Here is a 16,081-nt window from a genome sequence, read left to right as displayed (position 1 = left end):
AAATTTTCTTGTTATATATTCATTAGAACAGAGTTTCTCAAACTGTGCTCCTTCAGATGTTTTGTACTTCAAGTCCCACAATTCCTAACAGCTGATAAACTGGCTGGGATTTCTGAGAGCTAAAGTCCAAAATACCTGGATGATCAGTTTGAGAAACACTAGAAGATTCAGTTTTTACTTCGATGGTGATAAAAACCATGCATAGCCTGAAATATTTCTTCAGGAACAAGGAAATGTTTTCTTAGTAAACTAACGGTGAAATACAATACATCTTTATTCAATGAAATTCTATTGAGTTCAATGGAGTTCCCAAGGAATCATAGAAGATCTTGGCTTAAATAATTTCATTCTTCATTTTCTCCCCAGAATAAAATATATGCTTACAAGAACCAACTACTTGTGAGATTCTGATCATATTATACAAAGATAGTTTACAATTAAGGCATTCAAAATATCTTTTGTTTGTAAAGCTCTTTATTATTTGTAAAGTTCATATAATATATACATATACTTTTCTCAAGTTATCCTCATAAGAGGAAGGCATTTATAATGTAAAACTGAATTCCAAGTGAGCAGAATACTGAAAAAATGCTCTACGTGCCTCGCCTGTCTTGGAAGGATACAATTTCAGAAAGTGTTTGGCATTCTTTTTTTATCTTATATCCTGTCTTGAAAGGATTATACCATAATATTTTCAGTAATTTCATATTAAAGGTATTGTTACTAGCTTCATAATTCAAGTGGGGAAAGTGTGATGAAAATGTGTGTATGTGCATAAAAATAGTAATTCAGAGAAAGTACATCAACACACATTCCCAAGTTCAGCAAGTACCTAGGTTCTTGAATTATGAAGTAGGTATGCCTTTAATATGAAGTACTTTAAAATTCTTTAAACACCAGAGTACAATCCTTCCAAGACAACACACAAGATAAAAAACAATAGTACAAATTATGTTTAAATTATATTTCTCTGACGTATTTCATTGCTACTATTGTGGAAATAATTTTAGAATAAAATTAATAGTATTTACAGCTGATTTGTTTTTTTTAAAACCTTTGTACAATATTTCTATCTAAATTCTCTCTATTTCGTCTTACTTCCCAGGTACTAAGATACTGATAAAATTTAAAAGCAAATACACGACGATATGTAGCCACACTCCATCTCAGCAGCCAGAAAGAACTAGTGAAAGGACAATAGTTTGTGCTCAAAGTCCTAGGTGGTCCAGCATTCCTTATACCACTAGCCAGAGGGAATACAACGTATAAAAATGGGGATATAACTGTTCACTCAAGCATTCCTGTCCTATGTCTAATTGGAGATAATTTGGCCAAACTCACAGCACTGGTCAATAGACAAGTTGGCACTGAATATGCATGAAGAAAAGGTCTGAGTATGAAGTTACTTTGACTGGAGGATTCTATGAGTTTCAGTGAAAAAAGGAACAGGAAAGCTTACAGGCAGTTATAGGATAGAAAAGCAACTTCTTCTATAAAATCACTAGCTGTGCCCGGCCACACGTTGCTGCAGCTTATGGGAATCATCTGTTGGCCAGGTGGAAAATAGCAGTGAATAGCCTTGCAGCTTCAAAGCCTGGCTGTTTTCTTCTTTTGGGAATCCTTGTTTGGTGAGCTGGAATGCAACGGAATAGGCTTGCTGCTTGGGAGGCTGGGTACTTGCGTTCTAAGGGAATGGTTTTTTGGGCTGGTAGAATTGCAATGAATAGCCTAGCTGCTTCAAAGCCTGGCTGCTTGCTACCTAGGGGAATCTTTGGTTGGTAAGCTTCAACAGTACAGAGTAGTATCGCTGCTTCAAAGCCTGGCCGCCATCTACCAAGGTTAATCCTTTGTTGGTCTGATTGAATTGCACTGAACAGCCTTGCAGCTTCAATGCCTGGCTGTGTTAAAGCTAGGGGAATTCTTGTTTGGCGAGCTGGAGTAGCACCCTCAATCAAAGAGCCGCTTTGAAGCCTGGCTACTTGCTTTGTAGGGGAATCATTGTTTGGCCAGCTTGAATTGCACTGAATAGTCTTGCTTCTTGCAACCTTGGCCGCTTTCTACCTTGTGGAATCCTTGGTTGCCCAGGTTGAATGGCAATTAATAGTCTCGATGTGGCAAGTATGAATGCTGCAATTAGTTATATATTATAACTAATATAATTATATATTATATTTATAATCTTCTATTATCCGTTTGGGCCTGGATTATATGAGGCCCCTTCTACACAGCTGTATAAAATCCACACTGAACTGGGTTATATGACAGTGTGGACTCAAGATAATCCAGTTCAAAGCAGATACTGTGGATTATGTGCCTTGGCATTCTGGGTTATATAGCTGTGTGGGAGGGACTTGAGTCTACACTGCCATATAATCCAGTTCAAATCTGATAATCTGTATTTTATAGGCAGTGTGGGTGAGGCCTAAGTGCACTCTGCCTATGCCCTGGACGTCATTTTGGCTGAGGGAATTGCTAGGACACGAAGTGGGTGGAGCCTAAAGGAACTACCGTTCTGTGCTGTTTCTAAAGGGGGGAAACTGCTCTTTCTCGTTCTCTAATTTTGGCTTTATTTTTCTAGGGGGTTTTTTTTGTTTTGTTTGAAAGACATAGACTGGATGACTATGTCTTTTGTGGCCAAATCTGGTGTGATTTGGTTCAATGGTTTTGCTGTTTACTCCATAATAAAACGGCACATTACATTTATATATACAGTAGAGTCTCACTTATCCAACACTCGCTTATCCAACGCTCTGGATTATCCAACACATTTTTGTAGTCAATGTTTTCAATATATCGTGATATTTTGGTGCTAAATTCATCAATACAGTAATTACTACATAGCATTACTGCGTATTGAACTACTTTTTCTGCCAAATTTGTTGTCTAACATGATGTTTTGGTGCTTCATTTGTAAAATCATAAACTAATTTGATGTTTAATAGGCTTTTCCTTAATGCCTCCTTATTATCCAACATATTCACTTATCCAACATTCTGCCGTCCCGTTTATGTTGGATAAGTGAGACTCTACTATATATATTTATATATATATAGATTGAGTTGGAAAAGTCTCCAAGGGGCAGTCAGTCCAGCCCCATTTTGCCAAACAGGAAAACACAATCAAAACACATCAAACATATGGCCATCTAGCTTCTGCTTAAAAGCCTCCAGAGAAGGAGACTCCACCACACTCTGAAACAGCATATTCCATTGCCGAACAGCTCTTACCACCAAAACATTCTTCTTAAAGTTTAGGTGGGTTATCTTTCCCTAATCTTAAGAGAAGCAGAAAAGAAGCTTGCCTTCTCCTCAATATGACACCCTTTCAAATATTTATACATGGCTAAGATTTCCCTTCTTACTCTTCTCTGCCTTTTTATACAACTTCTAGAATCCTCCAGCCAGTTCCATGCTTTATTTTTATCAACTCCATCTCTGGCTTTGCAAAAATTAATGACTTTTCTTTAAAAGAAAAATAGTGCAGTAAAGCAACATACAACCCATTTCTTCTTTTGCCAAAAAAAAAAAAATTAAGTCTCAACAATCATTAAGGAATGGAGTAGTCAGAAACTACACCCTTTCCCCAGATCAATGAGTTTGGAATACATTTTCGGCACAGTACCACATTTTCTAAATATCTATCAGTTTGATTATTACACATGTTTACTAAACTGTATAAGCCAGCCATGTTCTGCCAATGGACAAAATGGACCCAAAGACAGAAACCCTGGATGTTTTGAGAGTCTAAAACAGGCATAATGCTAATAATACAATATAATAATACATAATAATTATATTGTAATATAGTCATACTAATATATTAAATATAATTAGCACTGATAATATATAATAATATATAATTATACACTGTTTTATTACTGTATATTTGTATATTTTAAGTTGTCATTTTTTTGATTGTGAGCTGCTTTGAGTCTCCCTATGGAGAGATCAAGCAAGATATAAATAAATAAATAAACAAAAGGGCAAACTTTGGCCCTCCAGGTGTTTTGGACTTCAACTCCCACAATTCCTAACTGCCTATCGACTGTTAAGAATTGTGGAAATTGAAGTTTAAAACACCTGGAGGGTTGAAGTTTGCCCATGCCTGGACAAAAAGGAGATCCACAGAAACAGGAAGGAGGTCATTATTAAGGCAAGAGAAAGCCACTGGGATGTGGCTCTTTTTTGCAGAAATGCTGTGAGGGCTGATAAGAGGGTGCTGCGGGAGGCAAGGCTCCTTCTGTCCCTCCAAGAAAAAGGCGTATCTACAATTGTAAAATTAACACAGTTTTGACACCACTATAACTGCAATGGCTCAATGCTTTAGAACCGTGGGAGCTGTAGTTTGGTAAGGCATAGGCTAGAAACCCTGGAATTGCGACCCAATTCTGCCCTCTCTTGGTTGAATTACACTGCATATAAAAAGTCACTGAGGGCCATCTCCGCTGTCGAATGAACACAGATTGACACCACTTTAACAGCTATGGCTACAGCCATATAACCCAGAACATCAAGGAAGAAAATCCCACAAGATCTGCTTTGAACTGGGGTCCCTTTCACACAGCTGGATAAAACCCCACATTTTCTGCTTTGAACTGGAATACATGCAGTGTGGACTCAGATCACCCAGTTCAAAGCAAACATTGTGGGATTTTCTGGCTTGATATTCTAGGTTATATGGCTGTGTGGAAAGGCCCTGGGATATCTGAGTCCACACTGCCATATATTCGAGTTCAAAGCAGATAATGTGGGATTTTATTCAGCTGTGTGGATGGGGCCTCAGTGCTGTGGAATCATGGGAGTTGTAGTTTCACAGGGCGTTTAGCTTGTTCTGCCGGAGAGCGCTGATGCCCTGACAAAACTACAATTCCTAGAGATGAAAAGGCTCTCCTCAAACATAACAACTCGCAACGCATCTATCCTCTGTCTGCTGAGGTAAGGGAGAAAGGCGAACGTGTGACTAGTGCACCTAAAGCAAGAGATGCGACCATTCTGACAGGCGGTCTCCATCACTCTGGCAGAGACAGGCACCTCTTTTGACGGGCTCTCTCCATGGCGGCCTTTCCCCTCCCTTTCTCCCTTCCTTCCCTCGCTCGCCTACCTGGCCGTGTGGCAGCGCCGCCGCCTGGCGATCCCCAGAGAGCCCTCGCGCATTCTCCTCTTCGCCGCCAAACCGGGCGGAGAGGCTCGCGAGGAGGCAAGGAGGCGGAACTCGGGTCAGCTCAGCCAATCGGCTCCCAAGCGCAGCGCCCACAACGGAACCCCGCCCTTCCTTTACCACGGCACGTCAAGGTTGCTTCTTTTTTTCACGGCACGCATGCGCCGTGGCGGCAGCGAGACCTGCGGCCCTCAAGAGCGAGGATTCCAATAGGGTCTCTTGGCGCATGCGCGTGGTTGCCTGTTGAAGCCTGGCAGGATTTGGGAGCAATAATTGAAAGGCTGGGTTGCCGAGTTTCCCGGGCTGGCATTCTCATGTTGCAGAAGCATTCTCTCCTGACGTTTCGCTCACATCTATGGCAGGCAGCCTCAGGGATAGTGAGATCTGTTGGAAACTAGGCAAGTGAGATTTATATATTTGTGGAAAGTCCAGGATGGGAGAAAACTCTTGCCTGCCTGAGGCAAGTGTGAGTGTTGCAATTGGGGTTGTGTGTTTTCCGGCAGGAGATGCAACCATTCTGACAGGCTGTCTCCAACACTTCTCTCCCGCCATAGCTTCACCAGCCTCCCTTCTGCCCGCCCCTTTCGATCACGTGACCCCGTGCTCACGCGTTGCCAGGGAGAATCCGTAAGCATCTTCTACGGCGCTCCCTACCTTAGCGGCGCATTCGAACCCACTCGGAGGCCTGCGTTTCAACCAATGGCGAAGGACGTTCTGGGCCGGTTGTCCTATAAGCAACGCGACGGGGGCGGGACTAAAGCTTCGGCTCCGTTAGAGCGGCTGGGCTCACCCAACGGGGTGGGAGATTGAGTTAAGGGTGTCTGGGTTGTTATTTGTCGGAGGGGAGGAGGCAGGAAGGGGTCTGGCAGTTCCCCTCACGCAGCTTGCCTTCCCAGCGGCCCTGGCTTCCTGCGGTTCTTGCCTTGTAAGTGGCCTCGCTTCCAGCCTCGACCACTACTGCAGGGGATGGGTGTGTCCAGACCAAGGCCGCAGGGGTGGGATTTCAGGGGGATGTGGGGGTAAAAGCGGAGAGCAGCCCCTTGATGAGTCAGTCAGGTGACTGGAGTTGGTTTTTGACATGAGGAACCATTCTATCCCCCACTTTAACTGCCTTGGCTCACTGCTGTGGAGTCTTGGAGTTGTAGATTTACAAGGTTTCTCTGACAAAGAAGGCTAGTGCTTCTCTAAACTACAAATATGAGGATTCCATGGTAGTTGAAGTGTCTAAACAGCATTCATTTTACAGTATAGCGTCTAAACAGCATTCATTTTACAGTATAGCGTCTAAACAGCATTCATTTTACAGTATAGATCAGGCATGGGCAAACTTCTGCCCTTTGGGTGTTTTGGACTCCAACTCCCTCAATTCCTAAAAGCCTACCGGTATAGATGCACCTCAGAGTTGTTTTTTGTCACCAGCACTCTTTGGCAGAGAAGACCTTGCAAAACTCCCACGATCCTATAGCATTGAACCATAGCAGCGCCCTTAGAAATCAGTTAACAGCTGAATTAAAAGTCGCATTCCACCACATCCATCAGAAGTAGAGTGAGAATCGGAAGAGCTTAATAATCTTTTTAATTAGGCGAATTAAAAAGGTTAGTGTGGATGCTGACAGGTGCAGGTTGAGTATCCGGTGTCTTATCTTAAATCCTTGGGGCTCGAGATGTTTTGGATTTCTGACTTTGCAGGTAGGAACATAATGTGTTTGCATATAGGAACATAATAATAATAATGGCAAAATTGACAAGGATGTGGCTGACAAATGGAACTTTGCAAAAGGAGACAGAGGGTCTGATTCTTGCAGCCCAAGAACAAGCAATTAGAACAGATGCCATCAAAGCCAGAATTGAAAAGTTGATGACAGATCCCAAGTGTAGGCTCTGCAAGGAAGCAGACGAAACAATGGATCACATCCTCAGCTGCTGCAAAAAGATCACACAGACAGACTATAAGCAGAGGGATAACACCGTTGCTCATATGATCTATTGGAACTTGTGCCACAAATACCATCTGCCAATAACAAAGGACTGATGGAATCAGAAGCCTGAAAAAGTTACAGAAAATGGACACATCAAACTACTCAGGGACTTCCAAATTCAGACTGACAGAATTTTGGAACACAATACTCCTGACCTCACGATCCTGGAAAAAAACAAAGTATGGATCGTCGATGTTGCTATCCCAGGTGACAAAAGGATTGACTGAGAAGCAACTGGAAAAGCTGACACGATACAAGGATTTAAAGATTGAACTGCAAAGACTGGCACAAGCCAGTAAAGGTGGTCCCAGTGGTGATCGGCACACTGGGTGCAATGCTTAAAGACCTTGGCCTGCACTTAAACATAATTGGCGCTGACAAAATTACCATCTGTCAGTTGCAAAAGTCCACTCTACTTGGATCTGCATGCATTATTTGCTGATGCATCACTCAATCCCAGACACTTGGGAAGTGTCCCACATGTGTTCCAATACAACAGCCAGCATAATGATCTTGTTTGCGGTGTACTAATCTTGTTGTGTATCAAATAATAATCAACATAATAAACATAATAATCTCAAATAGATTACTACAACACGCTCTACGTGGGGTTGCCTTTGAAGACTGTTCAAAAGCTTCAAGTAGTGCTCACTGGAGCGGCGTACAGGGAACATACAACCTCCTGCTGCATCAGCTCTACTGGCTGCCAATTTGCTACCGAGCACAATTCAAAATGCTGGCTTTAGCCAATAAAACCCTAAACAGTTATGGCCCAGCTTACCTGTCTGAATGCACCTCCCTCTATGAACCAGCACAGACGCTAAAATCTTCCGGGAGGCTCTGCTTTCTGACTCACCTCTTTCACAGATGCGGCTGGTGGGAACAAAGGACAGGGCCTTCTCAGTGGTGGCCCCTAGGCTGTGGAACTCCCTTTCCAGTGAAATTAGATTGGCTCTAATAGTAGTAGTAATAGAAAGTAGTACAGTGCAATAGGCAACTATGAAGTGATTGTAATATGATTGGAATGGCTCCTGGATTATGACTTTGGGTCTTTGTGCTATATTTTTAACAGTTTATTTAATGCATTGATATATTATGGCTTTAATGTTTTTGTTGATTTTAATGTATAATGCATATTGTATTTTGTATGTTTATTTTCATTGTGGCATTGAATTGCCAATTTGGAAGCCACTCTGAGTCCCTTTCTGGGTTGAATTAGAGCAGGGTGAAATACAGTAAATAAACACTATGAGGTATCTTGGAGAGGGGACCGAAGTCTAGATAGCAAACTTTTATGTTTCATATGAATCAATATACACATAGCCTGGAGATGATTTTATACAACTTTGTACAGAAAACAATGTCACTATCTTAATCACTCATATGGACAATTTCGGGTTTCTAGACAAGGGATATGCAATCTAATTGTTTGTTTGTTTGCAATCATCATTTTTGGGGCTGGGTACAAGTGTTTTTAAAAATAAATCTTGGTATGCTTTTCCAATTTAGCCTTTGACTTACGTAGACTGGAACATAGAACCTTAAGAGCTACAGAGAATCACAAGCGCCATCTAATTCAATCCCACAGCATACAGGGATATATTATGGAATTCTGGATAAGGGATTCCCAACCTTTATTTGAACATGATTTAGAAACTGAAATGTAATGTATCACTCAATTTGGTAGGCACTGTAAGCACACCTTAGTGGTTTTGTTTGTTTGAATGATTACTACAATTTATATTGTTCTTTCTGTTATGGCCTTTCATTTGTAATAAAACAAGCTGGGATATAGTGGTCAAAACTTCATTTTTGTTGGCCGGTTATAACCCCATTATGGCAATAAAAGTGGCCCTTTATCTGTTTAAAGCTGCTAAAAGGAGATTGGAGTATATAGATCAGATTGGGGTGCAGTGTATGGGAGATGAGGATAGTTGATGCATATATCCATGGCTAAGCTACATTGGCACCAAGCTGACAAATTACTGTATATATTTATTTTATTTTAAGTGAACTAGATGTATGTTGTGTTTGTACAATCTGCTTTTGATAAGGCCAACTGGCTAATCAATAAAAATGTTGTTGTTTGTTTAAAAGTATATATTTTCTCCCTAGCCCATGCATAAGGATGCCTTAGAAAAGTACCATGGACAAATACAGCAAGGTGCAAAAAATTGGTGAAGGATCTTTTGGAAAAGCAATTCTAGTCAAATCAAAAGAAAATGGCAAGCAATATGTTATTAAAGAGATCAATATATCTAAGGTGAGTTTCTCCAATTCAGTTTCCTTTTTGTTATATTAGCTTTTCAAATTTATCTTCAGTAATATATATCCCTTACTTTTCTTTCCCATTCTCATTTTTTTAAAAGATGTCAAATAAAGAAAGAGAAGAATCCAGAAGAGAAGTTGCCGTGTTGGCCAACATGAAACATCCAAATATTGTCTTGTACAGAGAATCCTTTGAAGGTTAGGCTTTAAAATAACATGTGATGTTGAAATGGTATGATGAAGTGTGAAAACACGTAACTAGATCAAAGGGGCTGAATTGATAAGATTTGTTTTATGCTCTTGCTTATAGCCAAGATAAGCAGTATGCCAGCTAAATTTTGTTGACTTTTCCAACTGTACAAATGGTAGTGCAGATGTTCTGGTCATGAGTTACAAGATGATTTCCTAAATGAATTCTCTCCCTTTGCATACTCCAGAGGTAGGTGTCTCTAAACACAACGTTATCTGAAGTAACAGAAGAACACTGTTATATACTGATGCTATTATAAGCTTCTAGACAATATTTTTGGTTTTTTTACCATGGTTCTCTGTATGGTTGAGTAGAAATATAGCAAAAGTAAGAATTTGGCTGCAAGTTTCCTATTAAAATTTTATAATTTAATACCTAGTAAATAAGAAGTTGATATTGCTGCTGGGTGAGGTTATTTGGTGTTCGGTGCCATTTCTATGCAGGTGACACTCAGCTTTACTACTCTTTTCCATCGAATTCCAAGGAAACCTCCCGGATCCTGGACCAGTGCCTGGCCTCTGTAATGGACCGGATGATGGCTAACAAGCTGAAGCTTAATCCAGACAAGACAAGAGGTCCTCCTGGTCAGTTGTGTGGCCAATCAGGGTATAGGGTGGCAACCTGTGCTTGATGGGGTTACACTCTCCCTCATCGAGCACAGGTTGCCACCCTATGCCCCAATTGGCCCCATAACTGACCGATCTTCCTCCTGGGGGTCCTCCTGGACTCAGCGCTGATGCTTAATGCTCAGGTGTCAGCGGTGGTCGGGATGGCCTTTGCACAGTTAAAACTTGTGCACCAGCTGCGACCATACTTTGAAAAGTCTGACTTGGCCATGGTGGTCCACGCTTTAGTTACATCCAGACTGGATTACTGCAACGCAGTCTATGTGGGGCTGCCTTTGAAGATGGCCCGGAAACTGCAACTGCTGCAAAGTTCTGCAGCCAGTTGCTGACTAGAGCTAATTATAGGGAGCGGCCAACACCCCTATTGAAACAGCTCCAATAAGTTTCCGGTCCCAATTCAAAGTGCAGGTTATTACCTACAAAGCCCTAAACAGTTCAGGTCCTGCCTACCTTTGCAACCACATTTTCCTCTGTGAATGGTGCGGACCCTAAAATCTGCCGGAGAGGCCCTTCTGTCTCTCCTACCACCGTCACAAGCATGGTTGGTGGGGACAAAAAAGAGGGCCTTCTCAATGGTGGCCCCACACGGGGCTCTGGAACTCCCTCCCCAGGAAGATTAGGCTAGCACCCACTCTGTCTATCTTCCGCAGGGACCTCAAAACCTGGATGTAACAGTGTGCATTTGATAATGGTTGGGTCACTATCTATGAATACCCAGCCCAAACTGACCATTACAATGAACTTGCACTTTACTCCAGTCCCAGCACTCTTTGCACAAGCCCATGCCCCACTTTCTTCAATTTTTGATCTTGTCCAATCTTGTCACTGATGTTTGTTTTGATTCATTTTAATGGTTGTTTTTATATTCTGCTGTTTTTAATTGTTTAATCAGATTGGTATATGTGTATTATGTTTTTAAATGTGTTTATAGTTCATAAACTTTGTTGTGCTCGGCCTGGTCCCACTTGTAAGCCACCCCAAATCCCTTCGAAGAGATGGTGGCAGGATATAAAAATAAAGTTATTTTTTATTGCCAACTATGTTTCAGCTATAGCATAAGTAAACATTTGCTACACAAGATTGTTTCTTTTTTTTCTTTTTCTTTTATTTACAGAAGGGGGTTGTCTCTACATAGTGATGGATTATTGTGAAGGTGGGGATTTATTTAAAAAAATTAATGCCCAGAAAGGTGTCCTGTTTTCAGAAGACCAGGTAATATACTGTGAGAGTGCTTGATAATCTAAATTTTGAAAAACATTCACTATGGTGATTTATGAATAGAGAAGTCCATGTATTTTAGCTGATTTTGGTGGCTAGTCTCAATTTTACGATTGTGAAGACTATGCCTCCTACAAAAAGATTAAGATGTTATTTATTCTTAGCATTGTGCTGTACCTCTAAAATAGAAAACTAGGCCAAACAGTGGTATTTACAGAGATATTTGCCATATCAGGCCTTTGTGACAGCTTCCAAATTTCCTCCCAACAATAGATCTGGGAAGAATACTTGAATATCATTCCAGGGTACAGAAATGCAGCATGACAAGGTCAAGACCCAGCCCTCCCCTCATTGTCAGGCTCTTGAAAAGCTTTGGAAATAGGTTAGAAGTGCAGTGACAATTTCCCTACAGGCTCAAAAGTGGCCTTGAGACTTACCACTTCCATTCTGAGTTTTCAGCATGTCTGGAATGTTTGGAATGTGAGAGGGAAGCAGTCTCTTCTCTCAGAGCTAGTGAAGACTGCTGGAGCTTGCTTTGGATAAACTTCCAAAGTGAATTTGGAGCACCTTTGAAATAGAAAACTAATATCTCCCCTCTCTCTTTAACTCAAGTCTGATCTGGAGAAGGAGCTTGGGAACCTGGCAATGCTTATCTATTAAGGAGTGGGACAACATGATTTGAAAAGTAGTTGTAGTTTTTGCTGATATTGGATATTCTAGTACTGTAAACCAAAAGTATGCATGAAAATTAATTACCACATATTTTGTATTTTTTGTATTTTTCTTTAAAAATAGAAAAGCTTTAGAAATAGTTTGCAGGTTTTAGATGGTTTATTTCTGCATTAATAAATTATATATAAACATAATTTGTGGTGTCTTTTCAGTATTTTATTACAATGGCTGAACCATTCTCCAATAGGACCAAAACATTTCATTCTTATTTACAAGGTTCTCTGGTGGAAAACTTAAATACTGGGGGCTGCAAGAAAGTTATAGGAAAATGCATCTCACAGAATTTGACACTAGAAAAACTCTGTTCTCAAACTGAAATGCAAGTTTCTTTCAAAGCCTAATTGCTTTTTCTTATTTTTAGATCATGGATTGGTTTGTTCAGATATGTTTAGCACTGAAACATGTACATGACAGAAAAATTTTGCACAGAGATATAAAGTCACAGGTGGGTTAAAGACAGAAACTTCTGTTAATGTAATGAATGGGCATAAGCTTAGCTCTGCAACTGATAGCAAATAATGATGTCTCAAGAGTAGTAATTTAAGAGCTGGTTTCTTCTAAAATATTGTTTAGTATTGTGACAACTGTGGTTATGTCTTTGGCTCATGTACTGTCCTTTCCTTTCATGTGTAGTTTGTGAGTAGCAATTTCCCACATCTAAGCTACTTGAAGCAATTAACTGATACTGCTGATGCTACCTTTTTAAGTAGCTGCATTTTAAATCTGTACTGTAAAGTAAAACGACACATACTTACTTGGCACCTGGAGATCTATTAAATGCCTTTTTTGCATTGCAAAGCAGAAATGCAACTTAAGACATGAGCTGGCTACTTACAAAGACTATTTGTTCAATAACATGCTCATACATTTAGAGGAGAAAGATGATTGTCATAGAACACTCAAGGGCTGGGAGCCAAATCTGGCCCACTATGTCATTTTTGTGCCCCTCCAGATGCTGGACTACAACTCCAGAATTCCTTATCATTAGACATCATGACTAGAGCTGATGAGAGTTGGGATATAGGGCCATCTGGAAGGCTGCAGTTTGTTCTGTTCAGTCTGGATAGTGAGGTTTGGATTTAAATACAGGGCTTATGGGTCTGATGCCTAACTTTAAAAATGCCCTTAAACCTTTCTCCAACCTTAGAGCCACAAGTGCTGTTAGGCTACAATTCCCATTATCCCCAGTCTAAATTATGGATAATTAAAAGTGATGGGAGTTGTCGTTGAATAAAATCCAGGGGCCCAAACTTGGTAAAAATTAAAGAGCACTGGCCACTATGTAAAAAATTACAGTTTGCCCTCTGTATTCTCCATCCATGGATTTGACAGCCCTTTGAAGGCAGCCATAAGGCTGATGTGGCCCTCGATGAAAATGAGTTTGATACCCCCGGTCTAGAATAAGCAAAGTAACAGTTTATCTGTACATTTTCTCTTAGTTGTATATGTAAAGTTATATCTTGTTTCTTAAAATAGCATTTTTGTATTGTTGGCATAAAATAAAAATTAAAGATTCAGATGTGTGCTGATCTGTTTTAGTGAGCTGAATTGATTCCATGTTAATATTAGCTGACATCTCCTCATGGCCAGTATTGTTTGCTGAGCTCTGTCATTAGTGTTATGCTAGAAATGCTGTAACTGCAATATTATGTACCCAGGGCCAGAAACAAAAAGTAACGGTTACTTACAGTGCCAGACCTTGTGTTGTACTAAAAGCACTGCTGGGACTAGTCGGTCCTTTGTCCAAAATTATTCTTTGTTGACTGTTTACAAGGGCTCATCCTAGGTTTATGTTTCACTTGGGAGACATAGTAAGGCTGATATTTCAGATCATGAGAGAAAAATTTTACGTTGAGCTATTTTCTGTCTAAGAGTAATTTCTAGCTGTAACAGTCAGTTGTTTTGGATTAAAATTGACTTCAAGTAACTACATTTCTTCTTATTTTCTTAAAGCTGTTTGAGAGACCTTGTAGTACCTTTGAATTTAACTGAGAGATAGAAGTTGGTAACATAAGCTTTCATAGACTTGCTCCTAACTTCTTTCTCTCAGATCCCTTTGCAACTGGTCGAGATTAATATAGATATGTCTTTGAATGCTGTTTGACATTGTTACTAAACTTTTTTTTTCTTTTTTGAAATTCAGAATATATTTTTAACAAAAAATGGAACGATACAGTTGGGCGACTTTGGAATAGCTAGAGTTCTTAACAGGTAACATGCAAGTTCCCCCTCCTGCAAGTTCCATTATTATCAGGAATTGTTTAATTCATTACCATCTCTTCTTTTTTTAGTACAGTTGAGCTTGCTCGAACTTGTATAGGAACACCATATTACCTATCACCAGAAATCTGTGAGAACAAGCCTTACAACAATAAAAGGTAGGCTTTACTAGTAACTTTCCCATTGAGTGTTATTGTACGTTGATGTCATTATCTTTCATTACCCTGTAATTTATCCAAATGCAATATTTCATTATTTTATTGTATGGAAAATAAACCAGTATAACCATTTCATTATCAGTTGAACCCTCGGTGGTGCAGTGGGTTAAACCCTTGTGCTGGCAGGACTGATGACTTGAAGGTCGGGTTGCTGACCTGAAGGTTGGCAGTTTGAATCCAACCTGGAGAGAGTGTTGATGAGCTCCTTCTATCATCTCCAGCTCCATGCATGGACATGAGAGAAGCCTCCCACAAGGATGATAACAACATTAAAACATCCGAGCATCCCCTGGGCAATATCCTTGTAGACAGCCAATTCTCTCACATCAGAAGCAACTTGCAGTTTCTCAAGTCGCTCCTGACATGAAAAAAAAGAGATCATTATCAGTGTTGGTAAATATCTGGGGACAAAGTGAAAAGTAGCAGAGAAGTATTTACAATATATAGTTCATCTCTTTCTGGATTTTAAATTAATCACTCCTTTACGCCATGTTAGTATGCTGTCACCTCTGCCCAAGTTCAAAATAAAGCATGAGTTCCAAAGTGCAAAAGAATTCTGCAAATTCAAAGCTGTAGTATTGACAAGGTAGCATGCTTCAATGCAGGAGTGGGCAACAGTGAAAGGCTGGGGGGGGGGATGCATTAGCACTCTCATCAGCTCCTGCTACTGAAAAATGGTGCCCTAAATTGTATCCCAGGAGCCAACTTAAGTTCTGGGAAACCAACTTAAGTTCTGGGAACAAAATAAATTATGACGTGTTGAAGGTACAGGCCAAACTAACATTCTGTGTCTGTTTCTTTTTCCTTTTTTAGTGACATATGGGCTCTTGGTTGTGTTCTCTATGAAATGTGTACACTGAAACATGCAGTAAGTAGAAGTTTGAAAATATTTCATGAATGAATATGGCTTTGGCGGTTGCCTGGAAATACAGCATTGTTAAGCACACGAATTGTGTCTTTCAAATTAACTTTCAAGTTAATACATCTTTTCATAATTTTTTCCTAGGGATCATATTATTTTATCAATGTATTTGTGGGAACAGGTAAAGAAATCTGCAGATGCAATAGAAGTTTGCCTTACTTACGTTTTTTATTTCAAACTAGTTGGCATAGTTATTTATATTATTTCTTTTAAAAATAATATACTGGATCTGCTTCTATGTTTTTAATCCTAATTCTTATGTAAAACTGTTGCTGGAATTGAAGGCCTTGTGTTAATAGCTTATACATGTAATTGACTCCTAGATATATTATTTATTTATTTATTTACTACATTTATATCCCACCCTTCCCACCCCAAAGGCGACTCAGAGCGGCTTACAAATAATATGTACATACAATGTACAGTAGAACCCCGGTTATCCGATTTAAACAGGCGGACCGAAACTTGGATACCTGGTTTTATTGGATAAC

General features: G+C 40.0%; 2 protein-coding genes across 9 annotated transcripts in view; one reads left to right on the top strand and one right to left on the bottom strand.

Moving 5' to 3' along the window:
* clcn3 (chloride voltage-gated channel 3) overlaps positions 1 to 5,239 on the bottom strand; it is a 76,552-nt gene extending 71,313 nt beyond the window's left edge. For both annotated transcript variants that reach the window (XM_003223709.4, XM_008115216.3), the window contains exon 1: positions 5,101 to 5,239. The gene's annotated coding sequence lies outside the window, so the exon portion shown is untranslated. The remainder of the gene's footprint in view (positions 1 to 5,100) is intronic.
* A 690-nt stretch (positions 5,240 to 5,929) lies between these two features.
* nek1 (NIMA related kinase 1) overlaps positions 5,930 to 16,081 on the top strand; it is a 52,069-nt gene continuing 41,917 nt past the window's right edge. For 5 of the 7 annotated variants that reach the window (XM_062982368.1, XM_008115214.3, XM_008115213.3 and 2 more), the window contains exons 1-8: positions 5,930 to 6,082; positions 9,252 to 9,399; positions 9,506 to 9,602; positions 11,395 to 11,492; positions 12,592 to 12,675; positions 14,374 to 14,441; positions 14,522 to 14,608; positions 15,482 to 15,536. In XM_062982368.1, the coding sequence (XP_062838438.1) occupies positions 9,283 to 9,399; positions 9,506 to 9,602; positions 11,395 to 11,492; positions 12,592 to 12,675; positions 14,374 to 14,441; positions 14,522 to 14,608; positions 15,482 to 15,536 (606 nt within the window). In that variant the 5' untranslated portion in view covers positions 5,930 to 6,082; positions 9,252 to 9,282. The other 2 variants (XM_016995300.2, XM_062982370.1) reach the window with 2 other exon arrangements.

The sequence above is a fragment of the Anolis carolinensis genome, chromosome 5 (assembly GCF_035594765.1).
Source record: "Anolis carolinensis isolate JA03-04 chromosome 5, rAnoCar3.1.pri, whole genome shotgun sequence".
NCBI lineage: Eukaryota > Metazoa > Chordata > Lepidosauria > Squamata > Dactyloidae > Anolis > Anolis carolinensis.
The sequence above is the reverse complement of the archived record's forward strand: the minus strand, read 5'-3'. Positions and strand labels throughout refer to the sequence as shown.